The 17999-nt window shown below is 37.9% G+C and overlaps 2 protein-coding genes across 2 annotated transcripts; both read right to left on the reverse strand.

Moving 5' to 3' along the window:
• Positions 1 to 3: 3 nt before the first annotated feature.
• LOC140345000 (low-density lipoprotein receptor-related protein 2-like) lies at positions 4 to 10515 on the reverse strand (the record flags this gene model as incomplete). Its single annotated transcript, XM_072432173.1, has 11 exons — positions 4 to 84; positions 1795 to 1938; positions 2201 to 2332; positions 2490 to 2621; positions 5120 to 5248; positions 6424 to 6546; positions 6631 to 6768; positions 7241 to 7357; positions 7499 to 7615; positions 9031 to 9150; positions 10365 to 10515. Coding segments are annotated over 11 exons (1384 nt in total), but the record flags the coding sequence as incomplete, so codon positions are not given.
• Positions 10516 to 13639: 3124 nt separating this feature from the next.
• Positions 13640 to 17809, reverse strand: LOC140345001 (low-density lipoprotein receptor-related protein 2-like). Its single transcript, XM_072432174.1, has 6 exons — positions 17658 to 17809; positions 16126 to 16242; positions 15868 to 15984; positions 15258 to 15395; positions 15051 to 15173; positions 13640 to 13875 (listed from the first exon to the last, which is right to left on the reverse strand). The coding sequence occupies exons 3-6, from the start codon at positions 15980 to 15982 to the stop codon at positions 13655 to 13657; spliced, it is 597 nt and encodes a 198-aa protein (XP_072288275.1). The 5' UTR covers positions 15983 to 15984; positions 16126 to 16242; positions 17658 to 17809; the 3' UTR covers positions 13640 to 13654.
• Positions 17810 to 17999: the final 190 nt, after the last annotated feature.

Genomic DNA, 17999 nt, shown 5'->3' on the forward strand with positions numbered 1-17999 from the left:
CATAGTCTTCAAATGTCGGTATATAAGCACGCCTGATGGAACCAAACACCGAGCCCTGCCCTCGAATGCTGTAGTATACAACACCTATGAAAATCAGAACAAATAGGAGGTCAGTATATATATACATATATATATATATATATATATATATATATATATGTATACATAGATAGATATATTAGATTAATTGCTGTTGCATTTTATATAATGGTTTGCTTCTTCCTGTAATTGTATAACCAGAAGCAACATGTCACCCACCACAACCTAAACCATGTGTTAAGTTAGCAAAGTAGTTGCTTTCTGCTCACATATAGTTGAAGGGCAGCGATTAGGAGTGCGATTGAACATGTGGTACAACACAAAGTCTGAAAGGGGCATACGTGTGATTTAATGAAAATGTTATATCATAAATGTATTATTATTGTTATTAATATTAATGATATTGTTATTACAATAATCTGTTGAGTTGCTCTGCCCCAGATAACTTGTTAACTGACAAAAGTGCATTAAAGATTTTCCTGAGGTCGGTCAAATATATAACTTGGAAATCTGCTGCACTCTTGTGGTACAAATTTGTACTGCTTTTATCTAAATTACAATGAAAAACAAACATACATTCACATCATGACAATTATTCAGGCATTGCATTCCCACTTCAGCTGCAATTGAATTCATCATCTAAAGAAAAAGCTATAAACAGATATAGATATACAGAGAATGCTTCAATTTGCTATTACTAATGGGTTAGTCTAGCTAAAACTGACATTTGTAGATGTGCACTTATGTGATATAAACAGTATAATTGTTACTCTGGAGTATTACTGCTACTCTGGCTGTCAGCCCTGTTGAATCCAATTTGTATTCTTACAGAGGAAGTAGGAGCAGTGACACCGTTCTCAATGTAGCAGCCATACAGTTCTGCCAGGAACATCTCAACTCATCCCTGCAGTTTTCAAATAATTTATAATGGAACCACAATTAAAAACTGCGAGTAGGCAGAATTTTTATTGCAGAAGGGACATCGTCTGCCCGTTAAAGTGTGCTAAGTTGCAAATGCCAGGATATGCCAGGTATCTTACATATGCAGAATTAGGTTAATATAGCCTTGCTAATCATATGGTCTGGAATCAAGATTTAGAACCCAAAAGAATATGGCAGACAACAGAGCAAGAACAGGTGAGCTTAACCTAAAAACTGCCAACATATGGGAATGTTTACCTTATTGTACAAGGGACGTTACCTGTCATATCTGCAATACCTGCCTGGTCACAATTTTTAATTTTTAACGTTTAGTTTCTCTTTAAGAAGTTGGGTGTATCATCCCACCAATATCCTTGAAATATTCCTTTTGGGTGAACTAACAATGCAAACAAGAAATAAACTCCTTGGGGTCTATTTATAAAGCAAGGAATTCAGGATTTACCAAACACTCTCTGGTGTAGAATCTTCCAGGTCTATGCTTTTCAATGGCAGCAATTGATTCTCCAATGTTCGGTGAATTTTAGATTTAAAAACATCTTGGATTTTGGAACAATAACACAACAATTTCCTTCTGTATTATTAATGACAACAATTACTAGCAGTTCATTTATTTTCTTCATTTTGTCCCTTGTGTTGTATTAAGCCATCTGTAGTGCTTACACTTTATTACTATACTGGGCTCAGCGAAGTTTGTTCATATACAGAAATGTGATCTAATGAACTTTATGTGCCAGAACAGCTTTTTTCCAAGCATGACACCGACAGGGAATATATAATAATTCAAGAATGGCGGGATGAAATAATAATACTTACTAAGGTCAATTCCCTCGGGATCCCAGTCATAGTCCAGGGCCTGGATGTGCTGCTGTTCGTCAATATAATCTGAATATTGTTCAGAGGAAAGGTTATATCTTCTTATTCGCACATTGTCTGGCAACAGCAGTAATGGAGGATTGCCTGGAACATTGGACAAGCAAATCAATATACAAACCAATCAACATACAATGAAAGCCTCTTATTTAAAAGGAAGATATGTACAATACACAATGAGACCAATAGGAAGCCATTGTTCAAATTTCTATTACACAGCTGCAGGCTTATTGCTTTGTCTTACTTTCATGTACATTTTATGGAATTCTCATGCCTCTAACCATCAGGAACAAAGATTTTTGAATGCATGCGTTTTCGAAGTAGTGTATTATGTATAGAATTTTCTTACCATTAGCTGCACATTGCTTTCCTTGCTGATCGCCAACTGATCGGAAACCTTCAGCACAGAAGCACTCGTAGCTTCCCTTGGAATTCTTGCAGTCTTGAGGACACATGCCATACAGCTCACACTCATTAATATCTAAACAAAGGACAATATTTCTATTAGTTTCTATTACTTTATATCTGTTTGATAAAAAAATAAATAAATAATTGTCACTTGGGATTCTTTGTTTTATTCTGTGGTCTGCAAACCATGTTCACTAGTCAACAGTATAAAATGTTGACTTCTGTCTCACCTTCACAGGAATTCCGGTCACTTTCACTGGCTTTGTATCCTGGCCGGCATGAACAGATGAATCCGCCTTCAGCTAGGTTAGTGCAGTTGTGCTCACAGATACTTTCTCCACAATGTCGTCCTGTGCCTATGTCTAATTAGAAAGCACATACAGATTCTGCTGTTATAGCTGCGGATGGAGATAATAACTGTACAACAATATTTAGAAATTTCTTATCAGCTGTGCTAATACAACAACAGAGAAATTGAATGTACATAATTTACAGCAAAAAAAAGTACAAAAACAGCTTTATTAAAATAAATACTATAAAGTGTAATTGGAATACATATTTGAACAGTTATTGCTATATTTATCTTAAGTTAAGGCTAGTTCAGATGGGCATTTAAAGTGTGGTTACATTTTGCAATTCACCCACAGACATTCATACGGAATGAATAGGGGTGCCCATTGCCAACGACTGTTGGAACACTAAATCATTAAGTACCACTATATTGTCAGTGGTGGCAGAAAGCTGCCAAACTTCAGGCCTATATATATTGTAAAATATGTGTGGTTATCTAATTATTCGTAAATGAATAATAATAATATGCTTTAAGGTTGTCTTTTCTAACTCTACACCCAAGGGACCCATAAAGTATTTATTAGGTCTTGGGAAACCCCTGCTGAACCCAATTTATTGGGTGGCAGTGGGAGAATGTCTTTTAAATTGGTGGCCAGTAGAAGGAATGTCCCCGCAGTTGTGGCTAGAATACCAAATTTATAAATAGCTAAAACATTATTAGTGTCATGCAGCTGGCTCTACCAAGTAGTTTTAGTCCCAGAGCAATTCAGTCATCATCAAATAGTAGGTCAGTCAGCTGCAGGTCAAGGAACTCCTTTGGAGAAACCTTGGCGCTCCATTGAACCATGGTTGAGAATGGCTGCTTTAAAGTATATGTATGGTAACAGGAAATTCATGATTCAGGTAGCTCAGAACTGATTTGTGACCTAGGTCTGCTTGAGAATTAGTCATAAATATGTATCAATTTACAATTATATACAAAGCAACCAGCCATATGTGGCAGAGGCCAAACATCCTACAGGTTTTAAGGTAGCATGGTCTTATGAGTTTATTTGCATAACATTTCTAAGGTTACTTTATTCTAGGAAGATTTGGTATCTTCCTCTTTGTTTATAATTTTGGGACATTTAGGATTCTCAAGGTTTTTAAATTACAGAAGGCCACGGAGAAAACAGGCAAATATTTGATGGAATAACATCTGAGGTCAAAGAGGATAAAAAAATCTTCTACAGCAAGACTTCATCAGATGCAAGAATCATTAAATCTCCTTATGTCAATCACATGTTTTGTATTGTACAAGGGATAATAGGCTAGGAGAATACAACTGGCAAAATACGGGTCATTCATGTGTAAAAATCAGAAGATTCAATCTTAACTGGCAGCAAAGGAAAACTGCACCTAAATCCGAACATAAAAGTCTACGATTTGCCTGTATTTAAATGCTGGAATTAATTTGGTCCCGGAAAATGAAAGAGTGTGGGAAAATTCTGTGCTGCATTGTGACCCCAAACATATATGAACTCCAAACTACATTATCACTATATTTGGCATTTGGCCCCACCGGACAGCATTTTCTTGAGAATTTTCTGCAAACTTCCTTACCTGAGATTCTACCAGTAACAGCACCTGCTGCAAATTGACTTCTCAAAGGGGTGTATTTTTGTTTTCACCTAAGGTTTACCCAATTTATACTCCAAAGTCTGCTGAATGAAATTCTTCATTTGGCTATTCATTCTAATAGACCTGGCTTTCTATCCAAAAGATTTGAATATCTGCTCAAAGGCCAAATAAATACGTGCATATGACTGGCGGACTTTGCTGCCACAATGTCCGACTTTCTAAACATTGGCACTTCCATAGAGATACACATTTGCCCCTGTTGACATGTGATGTCACTTAGGTCTTGTGATTGGCTGCAATGTCTAAATATCCCCCCTAGAGTTGCCACCTTTTGGGGGAAAACACTGGTCTTTTTTTCCTTTCAATATTGGCCAGGTGGCAACTCTAGGGCTCTGCCCAAACGCTAAAGTTCCTGGTCCTACATGAGGCTAAAGTAGCAGAACAGCAATGAAGGAGTACTGTAAGTACTGTACTGTAAGCAGACAGCTTAGAGAGTTTTCTTGACCTTTTCACATAGGGGAACCCTTGAAATAACTTTTAGGTTTTAGGGAAGCCCTTTTATAATGACTATATCCACAGCTCACAGTATATTAGTGTGGTGATCAGTGGGAACAAAGCCACTTACATTGCTGGCTATTGGGAAGAATGTCACCCTTACAAATAACAAAAAAGATAACTGGTGTCAGGTAAATTGACCTGAGGGTCAGGGAACCCCTAGCAACCTTTGGAGGAACCCTGAGAAACACAGGTTTAGTGTGTCTACTACCAAACTGAGATGTTATTTATTTTTAAACAAATGGTTGCAACAAACAGATGAATGCCAATGAAAATAGTTAATATTGTAAAGAAAAATTACATTACTGAAAAATAATCCAAAGAAGATTAGAGAAACCTAAAGAAATTGTGGTGGTTTTAAAAGGCGTTATTAGAGAGGATCTTCGGTACTCACTGCAGCCGATTTCATCAGAGCTGTCTCCGCAGTCATCATAGTTGTCACAGGCATAGTGATGAGGAATGCAGTGGGAGTTTCCACATTTGTATTCATCTTCTGTACACGGTCTAGGAGTGGGTGCTCTACCTGAAGACACAAGCAGAATAGACAAATTTTTTAATAGTATTTCTTTCTGATTTTTAAACTCCTTTTGGATAACACAAATGTGCCACATAAAATGCACTCACTAAAATAAATGCAAAAAAAAGCTAAACACTTATCCTAAATTATCAGTGTGTGCAAAATCAATTATCTGTGATGCCTTTGATTACCAATAGAATTTAGATTCCAGCTGTCAGAGCAAGAATCTAAGTGAAATTATGAAAATTTTGATGGAAAAGGCCCAGTCATTGATGTTTATTCCAGTCCTTAGAGACACTGGAAATCTATAAAACCATCAGCTTGATTAATGTTAATAAATAGAAAACCAATTAATCTGGACACATAGATTCAAAACTGGCCAGCAAATGTAAAAATATGACAACCCACAACGATTCTCAGCTGCCTGGTGGATTATTGTTCATCCTCAAGAGTGTGTGCACATGCCATTAGACATCACAGAACCATGCATGCGTGGAAAGTTGTCAATTGGCATGTCTGTGATATCTTCACAATTGCATTTGTAGTCAGCATAGCGGGCTGTCGTGCTTTGTTACTGAGTAAATATTTGTCATATGTATGAAATAGCGGATTGTGATATCATTTGTTGGGAATGCTCATTCTTTATGTAGCTTCAGAACTAATATGTACAGAGTGCATACAGATTCCCTGCTCACTTGGTAAGTTAGGATTGTAAAGCCATTATACAAGCACTGCACAGTTGCATTGTGTAACTCCATCCTTGCAATTAGCCTTGCACAGTTCACAATTACCTCTTCTGAAATAAGGCCTCAGACAAACTATTTTTTAAATTCTTTTAGGAAGAGTAGCAAAGGCCATCAACTTTCAACACTGTGGGTGGCAGAATGTTAGGACCTTTATAAAGTACTTATTGCTGTCTGTGTCATCAATTAGGAGATCCTCTCTTACTTTCTATCCAAGTGAAGAAAGAAAGTGAGAGAATATGTCCATAACAGGGACACAGACAGTATTTGAAAACTGAAAAATTATTATCTTGGAACACAAAGTGAATTTAAAACATGATAAACGTTCTAACATGTCACTCACTTTGAACCTGTTATTGCTGCAGCCAAAATGTATTTGCTTTAAGAATCTATATTTTTTATTGAATTTTTTAAAATGTTATCTATGGACACACTTACATTGTTCTTCTGTTTCATCACTTCCATCTCCACAATCATCCACGCTGTTGCAGATCTCATGTCTGTAGATGCAGCGGTTGTTGTGGCACCGGAATCGGAAGGGAGGATCACAAGGTACATCCACTGTGTAGTGAAAACAGCCAATTAGAACACAAATTGTTACAGTATTTTTTCAATAAAATAATGATCTGTAAAGTCTTTACTTACAGCAAAGGTTAAGCTCTTCATCTGAGTTGTCTCCACAGTCATTGTCACCATCGCACTTCCAGTATGGTAGGATGCAGATATGATTGGCACACTCGAACATGGAAGGAGGACAGTATGTTCCATTAGGATAACGTGTGGCTACAGATATAACATATAATGTTAATGAGCATCATGTATTGGCAAAAAGACATATAAATACACAAATGAAATATTACTGTTCTGGGCATCATCCTAATGCTTGCAGAATCTGAACTCTCTTGCTACAGAACATTCAGGGTGGTAGATATCTGCCCAGCCCTAAAAATAAAGCAGCTGGCACCTTGCAGGGAGATTTTACAAGTAAGTCTGTGGGCTTGAAGCTAAACTCCAGCCACATATGCATCTGTTCTATTATTCATTATTTGTCATTCTTCAATGCGAGAAGTAAGTATATGACCTGGTATCAGCTGTGTTTGTACTTTTGGCACACTGACCTGCATTGAGATGAAACCCTAATAATGTATGTCAACACAATAAACATTATTTGTATTTGTCTAACTGGAGTTTTTAAAAGGTTAACAAATTACAAAATACAAAAATCATTCACAAACTTTGTTTTTTGAAAACTTACGACAAGCATCCTCATCTGAAAAGTCCAAACAGTCTGCTGTTCCATCACAGCGAAAGCGTTCGGCAACACAGTGTCCACTTTTGCACTGGAAATATCCAGGATGGCAGGTCCTCATATCTGAACACAACAAATACCAGTAAGAATAACTTACATTTCAAAGATCAGGGACCATAAAGAAAGGTTCCTTTTATCCTCCTGAAAATAATGGTGAAAAAAAGCTTAAAAAACTAAAACCAGAGTCATCTGTTATATACACACCACAGTCTCTTTCATCCGAATTATCTTGACAGTCATTATCATGGTCACAGAGCCAGCGACTGGGAATACAGTGCAGATTATCACACCGGAACTCACTTTCTGTGCACTCACGGGGACCTGCAAAAAGTATTTGAAATATAATGTGAAGATATATCCTACAACATATTGCATTACCTTTATTGCCTGTAGGGAAAGCTATGCAGCACAAACTTAGGAGCCTTTCTATATATCAGTCAATAGTTTGCAAATAATTTGTTTCATTTTCACTGATCTGTCCACATACCTCTGCATGATTCACTCTCATGTTTACCAGATTAGATCATTCATTCACTCATCTCTCATTCAACCACAAACATTTATCGTTTTTATAATACAGATAATAGTACATTCACCAGACCCATCAGATTTATCACTTTCAGTCTAAATTCACATGGGATGCACATTTGATAGGATATTATATAAACCTCTTTGCAAATGCTGATGGTAGTCCTCTGTGCCTTATAATTGTAATGAATGGGAACATATTGTAGGCTGTCTAATAGCTAGTAAACTCTGCAGCCACCATAAAAATCTTATCATATTATCTAATTTTACATGAAATAGAACTATACAGGGAAGATACGTAGTTATAAAGTTCATCCCATGTCACAATTACCTCCTCGCAAAATCGACAGCGCATCTCTCCTGAGCATGCGGGCAGTTCTGGCCCAACTTAGGTTTCAAGTTTATTCAGCATCTCCCCTTCCACGGGCCAATCAGGAGATAGCCTCTTATTAGCCCTTTAGCTGGCTGAAACACAATGTCCAGTGTTCGAGCAACATGTTCCTTAAAAATTGCTGCTGAGCCCCTTAGCTCTGCTGAGCATTTTCTATTCACCTGTTGGTTAACTGTTTCCCAGTCCAGCTCCACTCCTAAGCGCTCCTGACTTGTTGCCCAGTCTGTTGTTTCCTTGTCTGTTCTTTTGTGCTCTTCTAGTGTTTCCTTTGTCTTTGGTGACCCCCGTGTCCCCCATGCCCCCTGTCTCTTTCTGTGTCTCCTGTGTTCCCGTGATTTTGGTGACTTCTGTGTAACTGGTGTCTATTTTATAGATTTCTAGTTCTTGACCCCTGGCTTTGTTTCCGCCTGCCTTGATCCCGGCCTTCTTTGACTATTCTCCTGCCTGTTGATTCAGTATCACACATTGATCTGCCCACCCTGGTGTGCCCAGGGACTGCAACCTGGTAGCAGTCTGCAGCGAATCATCCTCACCACTAGAGGCTCTGGAGAAGACCAGACTGCTGCTTGGATTCTGCACCTTGGCCTTCTTAGGACTCACACCACTATTGAGCAAACCATAGCACCTTCTAGAGACTCAGTTTCTCCAAGCATGACACCCCATCTTAACGCTACCATTTAGTGCTGTGGAAACAGTGCTGCTGTGCTTAGCAGCTATGTGTGCACTGGTAAGGGGAGGGGTTTATTATTAGGGGGAGGCCTCACACATTTAAAGCCGAATACATTTAAATCAATCAATACTTTAAAGTGTATCTTACTGCAGTTGCGCTCATCAGATCCGTCTCCGCAGTCGTTGTCACCATCGCACTTCCAACGCAGAGGAATACAACGATGATTTTCACAGCGAAAATCTCCCAATGGATCACATGTTCTTTGTTCTGCAAATTCCAATCATTCATGGTTAGGATTTGCTGGCCTCACCATCATAATGATTAAACAAGTATTTTGTTAAGCCCTAAATTGTTTAATAATCATTGGCATACAGCCTCTCAGTATTACAAGATTCGACCAAAAGGGAAACCAATCTACTCTCTCCTCATGTATAAACAAATAACTGTGAATTATAAACTGACAGCAATATTATACTTTATTTCAGAATTTGTACCTCAAACTGCATGGGAACACCTTATACTAATACACCTGTATACATAAACTTTGATACATCCTCTGAACTTCATGTGATGTTCTTGTTTTAATTATTATAGTGTTAGATAGTTTACAGATTGTAAACCTTCTCTTGCCCATTTCTAAAAAGTAACATCATCTGCATACAATTATTTAATAAAGCAGTGCAAAATGCAATTACAATGACATTTCTTGTATATAATGCATGTGGTATTCACTATTTTCCCATTGACCTTTCCACATTTTGTAGTGTTACAACCTGAAATTTTGCAAGCTTTAAAATATATGTCAAAGTGAATTAAAAAAAGCATATGCACTTTACCTCTACAAATGTCCACAAGTTTTTAAAGTTACTTTAAATGCAAAAAAACAAACAAAAAAAATCTGCTGATCGGTCAGAAGTCCAGCAAGGTCCTTCTTCTTTCTTCATCAACTTCTTGTAGTGAGCTGACAATGCACACTAAAATCTCAAACACTAATGCCAAAACACAAACTGTGTTTTTATTTCACTGATCTATAAAAATAGGTATTAACACATAGAAAACAAATATACACTAGTTTTTTTGTGCAGTTGAAAAACTTAAAATAGTGTCTGTAAAGTTTGCCATCTACAGCTCACTAAGGAGAGCAACTCAGAGAGACATCAGTAGTAACACAGCAAGAACCATAAGTCAAAAGCTATGATCGGTAGACCTTCCACTGAACATTCTACAAAGCTAGGCTTCATTGAAAAATGATAGGAAGATGGATATAGCTGCAAACAAAAACCCACAACTGATCTCAGTTGGTGCTTAAGTGCAACATGTGGAAAAAAGTTATCTAGAGTTTTAGATAACGATGATTTAACTGTTAATTTACAGTAACATGGGAAAAAGTCATAGTGGCAAGGTTGCTTGTTTGGTCAAGTTAAATGAAAGCAGCAAAGATTTATTATTATGCACTTATTCTTTAACAATAGCTGACTTACCACAATCCTGCTCATCAGAGTTATCCCTGCAGTCATCATAACCATTGCACACAGCCCAGAGTGGGATACAGCGGTAATTTGTCTTGCAGTCAAAATCAGTGTGATTGTCGCAGCGGTAAGCAGGGCTCACTATGAGAAAGGTATCAGGAACATATTAATATTTCTAAATATAAAGCAAACATCATTTTCTAGCTGCCCATTTCCGGGACAATGATGGCAATGACTTACATAGTTTAAGGAGACCAAGGTAACAAGATAAAAACTCATATATCACATATCATATAAATAACACAACTAAGTGCATGTGCTCATACAGGTGTCACTTGCAAAATCCACAGCATACCTACTGGTTCTGCCAGTGAAGACCACCAAATGCAACCTGTGATGGTAACAGAAGCAATCTCAGTTATCTCACTGGCAACTCTACCTATAATTTAGGGGCAGTGTAGTATTGTAGCCACAATGTGGCCTGTGTCTGCTTGCACTTCGGTAGGATAAAAAAATGTGGCACTCGCAAATAGCGTCAGCATGGTCACTCCTAAATTACAAGACTGTAGCTGATCACGCCTGGTCCTGTCCACTTTTTATATTGACATCACTGTCTGTATTACTGAAACTTTCCCACTTTATGCTGCACTGTCTTGGTGAAAAGCATGTGAGATACAAAGAAAGGAGGATTTGGCTCATTTAGGGATAGTAAAGGATGTTTTGTGATTTTTTTAAGGCTTGTGAATCACATAGCAGCTGGGTTTTGTACTGAATGTCATTTAGACTGTGAAACATCAATCTATAGTTGTACTTTTTTTATTGCTACAGATGGGTTTTTACCAGCTTTAACATTGCTCTAAATAGGATTACATTTTTAAACAGCATTAGTCTTTCAGAGACATAAAGCAAAAATATGACAATGAAACACTCATGTCACTCAAGTCAGACTAAAAGTTAGGTTTAAATAGGCTAAGTTAGGCTATAGAAGCAACATTGAAAGATTATTTTATATTTTGCCAAACAATTGGCACTCATTCCCATTTTAACAGAAAGAGTAAGACATAAGCCAGCACAACTGGCAAGAAATCAATTTAGCCGATGTCACTGCATTTATGACTAGTCTTGAATTACCTAATTATTGGTCAAAGAAGTTAATATCAAAGAATTTCATAAGCAACCTGCAAATTTGGTGAATTCACCCTTCTGAAATGCATATTTGTGTGTGAATACCAAAAAGACACAATTGGCTTGTTTTATTAAAGCTTGCAGAGGTTAAGGCTGGAGAGGATACACTTTCATCAAAAATATGTGTGGTTATCTAATTATTCGTAAATGAATAATAATAATATGCTTTAAGGTTGTCTTTTCTAACTCTACACCCAAGGGACCCATAAAGTATTTATTAGGTCTTGGGAAACCCCTGCTGAACCCAATTTATTGGGTGGCAGTGGGAGAATGTCTTTTAAATTGGTGGCCAGTAGAAGGAATGTCCCCGCAGTCGTGGCTAGAATACCAAATTTATAAATAGCTAAAACATTATTAGTGTCATGCAGCTGGCTCTACCAAGTAGTTTTAGTCCCAGAGCAATTCAGTCATCATCAAATAGTAGGTCAGTCAGCTGCAGGTCAAGGAACTCCTTTGGAGAAACCTTGGCGCTCCATTGAACCATGGTTGAGAATGGCTGCTTTAAAGTATATGTATGGTAACAGGAAATTCATGATTCAGGTAGCTCAGAACTGATTTGTGACCCAGGTCTGCTTGAGAATTAGTCATAAATATGTATCAATTTACAATTATATACAAAGCAACCAGCCATATGTGGCAGAGGCCAAACATCCTACAGGTTTTAAGGTAGCATGGTCTTATGAGTTTATTTGCATAACATTTCTAAGGTTACTTTATTCTAGGAAGATTTGGTATCTTCCTCTTTGTTTATAATTTTGGGACATTTAGGATTCTCAAGGTTTTTAAATTACAGAAGGCCACGGAGAAAACAGGCAAATATTTGATGGAATAACATCTGAGGTCAAAGAGGATAAAAAAATCTTCTACAGCAAGACTTCATCAGATGCAAGAATCATTAAATCTCCTTATGTCAATCACATGTTTTGTATTGTACAAGGGATAATAGGCTAGGAGAATACAACTGGCAAAATACGGGTCATTCATGTGTAAAAATCAGAAGATTCAATCTTAACTGGCAGCAAAGGAAAACTGCACCTAAATCCGAACATAAAAGTCTACGATTTGCCTGTATTTAAATGCTGGAATTAATTTGGTCCCGGAAAATGAAAGAGTGTGGGAAAATTCTGTGCTGCATTGTGACCCCAAACATATATGAACTCCAAACTACATTATCACTATATTTGGCATTTGGCCCCACCGGACAGCATTTTCTTGAGAATTTTCTGCAAACTTCCTTACCTGAGATTCTACCAGTAACAGCACCTGCTGCAAATTGACTTCTCAAAGGGGTGTATTTTTGTTTTCACCTAAGGTTTACCCAATTTATACTCCAAAGTCTGCTGAATGAAATTCTTCATTTGGCTATTCATTCTAATAGACCTGGCTTTCTATCCAAAAGATTTGAATATCTGCTCAAAGGCCAAATAAATACGTGCATATGACTGGCGGACTTTGCTGCCACAATGTCCGACTTTCTAAACATTGGCACTTCCATAGAGATACACATTTGCCCCTGTTGACATGTGATGTCACTTAGGTCTTGTGATTGGCTGCAATGTCTAAATATCCCCCCTAGAGTTGCCACCTTTTGGGGGAAAACACTGGTCTTTTTTTCCTTTCAATATTGGCCAGGTGGCAACTCTAGGGCTCTGCCCAAACGCTAAAGTTCCTGGTCCTACATGAGGCTAAAGTAGCAGAACAGCAATGAAGGAGTACTGTAAGTACTGTACTGTAAGCAGACAGCTTAGAGAGTTTTCTTGACCTTTTCACATAGGGGAACCCTTGAAATAACTTTTAGGTTTTAGGGAAGCCCTTTTATAATGACTATATCCACAGCTCACAGTATATTAGTGTGGTGATCAGTGGGAACAAAGCCACTTACATTGCTGGCTATTGGGAAGAATGTCACCCTTACAAATAACAAAAAAGATAACTGGTGTCAGGTAAATTGACCTGAGGGTCAGGGAACCCCTAGCAACCTTTGGAGGAACCCTGAGAAACACAGGTTTAGTGTGTCTACTACCAAACTGAGATGTTATTTATTTTTAAACAAATGGTTGCAACAAACAGATGAATGCCAATGAAAATAGTAGTTAATATTGTAAAGAAAAATTACATTACTGAAAAATAATCCAAAGAAGATTAGAGAAACCTAAAGAAATTGTGGTGGTTTTAAAAGGCGTTATTAGAGAGGATCTTCGGTACTCACTGCAGCCGATTTCATCAGAGCTGTCTCCGCAGTCATCATAGTTGTCACAGGCATAGTGATGAGGAATGCAGTGGGAGTTTCCACATTTGTATTCATCTTCTGTACACGGTCTAGGAGTGGGTGCTCTACCTGAAGACACAAGCAGAATAGACAAATTTTTTAATAGTATTTCTTTCTGATTTTTAAACTCCTTTTGGATAACACAAATGTGCCACATAAAATGCAGTCACTAAAATAAATGCAAAAAAAAGCTAAACACTTATCCTAAATTATCAGTGTGTGCAAAATCAATTATCTGTGATGCCTTTGATTACCAATAGAATTTAGATTCCAGCTGTCAGAGCAAGAATCTAAGTGAAATTATGAAAATTTTGATGGAAAAGGCCCAGTCATTGATGTTTATTCCAGTCCTTAGAGACACTGGAAATCTATAAAACCATCAGCTTGATTAATGTTAATAAATAGAAAACCAATTAATCTGGACACATAGATTCAAAACTGGCCAGCAAATGTAAAAATATGACAACCCACAACGATTCTCAGCTGCCTGGTGGATTATTGTTCATCCTCAAGAGTGTGTGCACATGCCATTAGACATCACAGAACCATGCATGCGTGGAAAGTTGTCAATTGGCATGTCTGTGATATCTTCACAATTGCATTTGTAGTCAGCATAGCGGGCTGTCGTGCTTTGTTACTGAGTAAATATTTGTCATATGTATGAAATAGCGGATTGTGATATCATTTGTTGGGAATGCTCATTCTTTATGTAGCTTCAGAACTAATATGTACAGAGTGCATACAGATTCCCTGCTCACTTGGTAAGTTAGGATTGTAAAGCCATTATACAAGCACTGCACAGTTGCATTGTGTAACTCCATCCTTGCAATTAGCCTTGCACAGTTCACAATTACCTCTTCTGAAATAAGGCCTCAGACAAACTATTTTTTAAATTCTTTTAGGAAGAGTAGCAAAGGCCATCAACTTTCAACACTGTGGGTGGCAGAATGTTAGGACCTTTATAAAGTACTTATTGCTGTCTGTGTCATCAATTAGGAGATCCTCTCTTACATTCTATCCAAGTGAAGAAAGAAAGTGAGAGAATATGTCCATAACAGGGACACAGACAGTATTTGAAAACTGAAAAATTATTATCTTGGAACACAAAGTGAATTTAAAACATGATAAACGTTCTAACATGTCACTCACTTTGAACCTGTTATTGCTGCAGCCAAAATGTATTTGCTTTAAGAATCTATATTTTTTATTGAATTTTTTAAAATGTTATCTATGGACACACTTACATTGTTCTTCTGTTTCATCACTTCCATCTCCACAATCATCCACGCTGTTGCAGATCTCATGTCTGTAGATGCAGCGGTTGTTGTGGCACCGGAATCGGAAGGGAGGATCACAAGGTACATCCACTGTGTAGTGAAAACAGCCAATTAGAACACAAATTGTTACAGTATTTTTTCAATAAAATAATGATCTGTAAAGTCTTTACTTACAGCAAAGGTTAAGCTCTTCATCTGAGTTGTCTCCACAGTCATTGTCACCATCGCACTTCCAGTATGGTAGGATGCAGATATGATTGGCACACTCGAACATGGAAGGAGGACAGTATGTTCCATTAGGATAACGTGTGGCTACAGATATAACATATAATGTTAATGAGCATCATGTATTGGCAAAAAGACATATAAATACACAAATGAAATATTACTGTTCTGGGCATCATCCTAATGCTTGCAGAATCTGAACTCTCTTGCTACAGAACATTCAGGGTGGTAGATATCTGCCCAGCCCTAAAAATAAAGCAGCTGGCACCTTGCAGGGAGATTTTACAAGTAAGTCTGTGGGCTTGAAGCTAAACTCCAGCCACATATGCATCTGTTCTATTATTCATTATTTGTCATTCTTCAATGCGAGAAGTAAGTATATGACCTGGTATCAGCTGTGTTTGTACTTTTGGCACACTGACCTGCATTGAGATGAAACCCTAATAATGTATGTCAACACAATAAACATTATTTGTATTTGTCTAACTGGAGTTTTTAAAAGGTTAACAAATTACAAAATACAAAAATCATTCACAAACTTTGTTTTTTGAAAACTTACGACAAGCATCCTCATCTGAAAAGTCCAAACAGTCTGCTGTTCCATCACAGCGAAAGCGTTCGGCAACACAGTGTCCACTTTTGCACTGGAAATATCCAGGATGGCAGGTCCTCATATCTGAACACAACAAATACCAGTAAGAATAACTTACATTTCAAAGATCAGGGACCATAAAGAAAGGTTCCTTTTATCCTCCTGAAAATAATGGTGAAAAAAAGCTTAAAAAACTAAAACCAGAGTCATCTGTTATATACACACCACAGTCTCTTTCATCCGAATTATCTTGACAGTCATTATCATGGTCACAGAGCCAGCGACTGGGAATACAGTGCAGATTATCACACCGGAACTCACTTTCTGTGCACTCACGGGGACCTGCAAAAAGTATTTGAAATATAATGTGAAGATATATCCTACAACATATTGCATTACCTTTATTGCCTGTAGGGAAAGCTATTCAGCACAAACTTAGGAGCCTTTCTATATATCAGTCAATAGTTTGCAAATAATTTGTTTCATTTTCACTGATCTGTCCACATACCTCTGCATGATTCACTCTCATGTTTACCAGATTAGATCATTCATTCACTCATCTCTCATTCAACCACAAACATTTATCGTTTTTATAATACAGATAATAGTACATTCACCAGACCCATCAGATTTATCACTTTCAGTCTAAATTCACATGGGATGCACATTTGATAGGATATTATATAAACCTCTTTGCAAATGCTGATGGTAGTCCTCTGTGCCTTATAATTGTAATGAATGGGAACATATTGTAGGCTGTCTAATAGCTAGTAAACTCTGCAGCCACCATAAAAATCTTATCATATTATCTAATTTTACATGAAATAGAACTATACAGGGAAGATACGTAGTTATAAAGTTCATCCCATGTCACAATTACCTCCTCGCAAAATCGACAGCGCATCTCTCCTGAGCATGCGGGCAGTTCTGGCCCAACTTAGGTTTCAAGTTTATTCAGCATCTCCCCTTCCACGGGCCAATCAGGAGATAGCCTCTTATTAGCCCTTTAGCTGGCTGAAACACAATGTCCAGTGTTCGAGCAACATGTTCCTTAAAAATTGCTGCTGAGCCCCTTAGCTCTGCTGAGCATTTTCTATTCACCTGTTGGTTAACTGTTTCCCAGTCCAGCTCCACTCCTAAGCGCTCCTGACTTGTTGCCCAGTCTGTTGTTTCCTTGTCTGTTCTTTTGTGCTCTTCTAGTGTTTCCTTTGTCTTTGGTGACCCCCGTGTCCCCCATGCCCCCTGTCTCTTTCTGTGTCTCCTGTGTTCCCGTGATTTTGGTGACTTCTGTGTAACTGGTGTCTATTTTATAGATTTCTCGTTCTTGACCCCTGGCTTTGTTTCCGCCTGCCTTGATCCCGGCCTTCTTTGACTATTCTCCTGCCTGTTGATTCAGTATCACACATTGATCTGCCCACCCTGGTGTGCCCAGGGACTGCAACCTGGTAGCAGTCTGCAGCGAATCATCCTCACCACTAGAGGCTCTGGAGAAGACCAGACTGCTGCTTGGATTCTGCACCTTGGCCTTCTTAGGACTCACACCACTATTGAGCAAACCATAGCACCTTCTAGAGACTCAGTTTCTCCAAGCATGACACCCCATCTTAACGCTACCATTTAGTGCTGTGGAAACAGTGCTGCTGTGCTTAGCAGCTATGTGTGCACTGGTAAGGGGAGGGGTTTATTATTAGGGGGAGGCCTCACACATTTAAAGCCGAATACATTTAAATCAATCAATACTTTAAAGTGTATCTTACTGCAGTTGCGCTCATCAGATCCGTCTCCGCAGTCGTTGTCACCATCGCACTTCCAACGCAGAGGAATACAACGATGATTTTCACAGCGAAAATCTCCCAATGGATCACATGTTCTTTGTTCTGCAAATTCCAATCATTCATGGTTAGGATTTGCTGGCCTCACCATCATAATGATTAAACAAGTATTTTGTTAAGCCCTAAATTGTTTAATAATCATTGGCATACAGCCTCTCAGTATTACAAGATTCGACCAAAAGGGAAACCAGTCTACTCTCTCCTCATGTATAAACAAATAACTGTGAATTATAAACTGACAGCAATATTATACTTTATTTCAGAATT

Source organism: Pyxicephalus adspersus, unplaced genomic scaffold, assembly GCF_032062135.1.
Source record: "Pyxicephalus adspersus unplaced genomic scaffold, UCB_Pads_2.0 Sca306, whole genome shotgun sequence".
NCBI classification, from domain to species: Eukaryota; Metazoa; Chordata; class Amphibia; order Anura; family Pyxicephalidae; genus Pyxicephalus; species Pyxicephalus adspersus.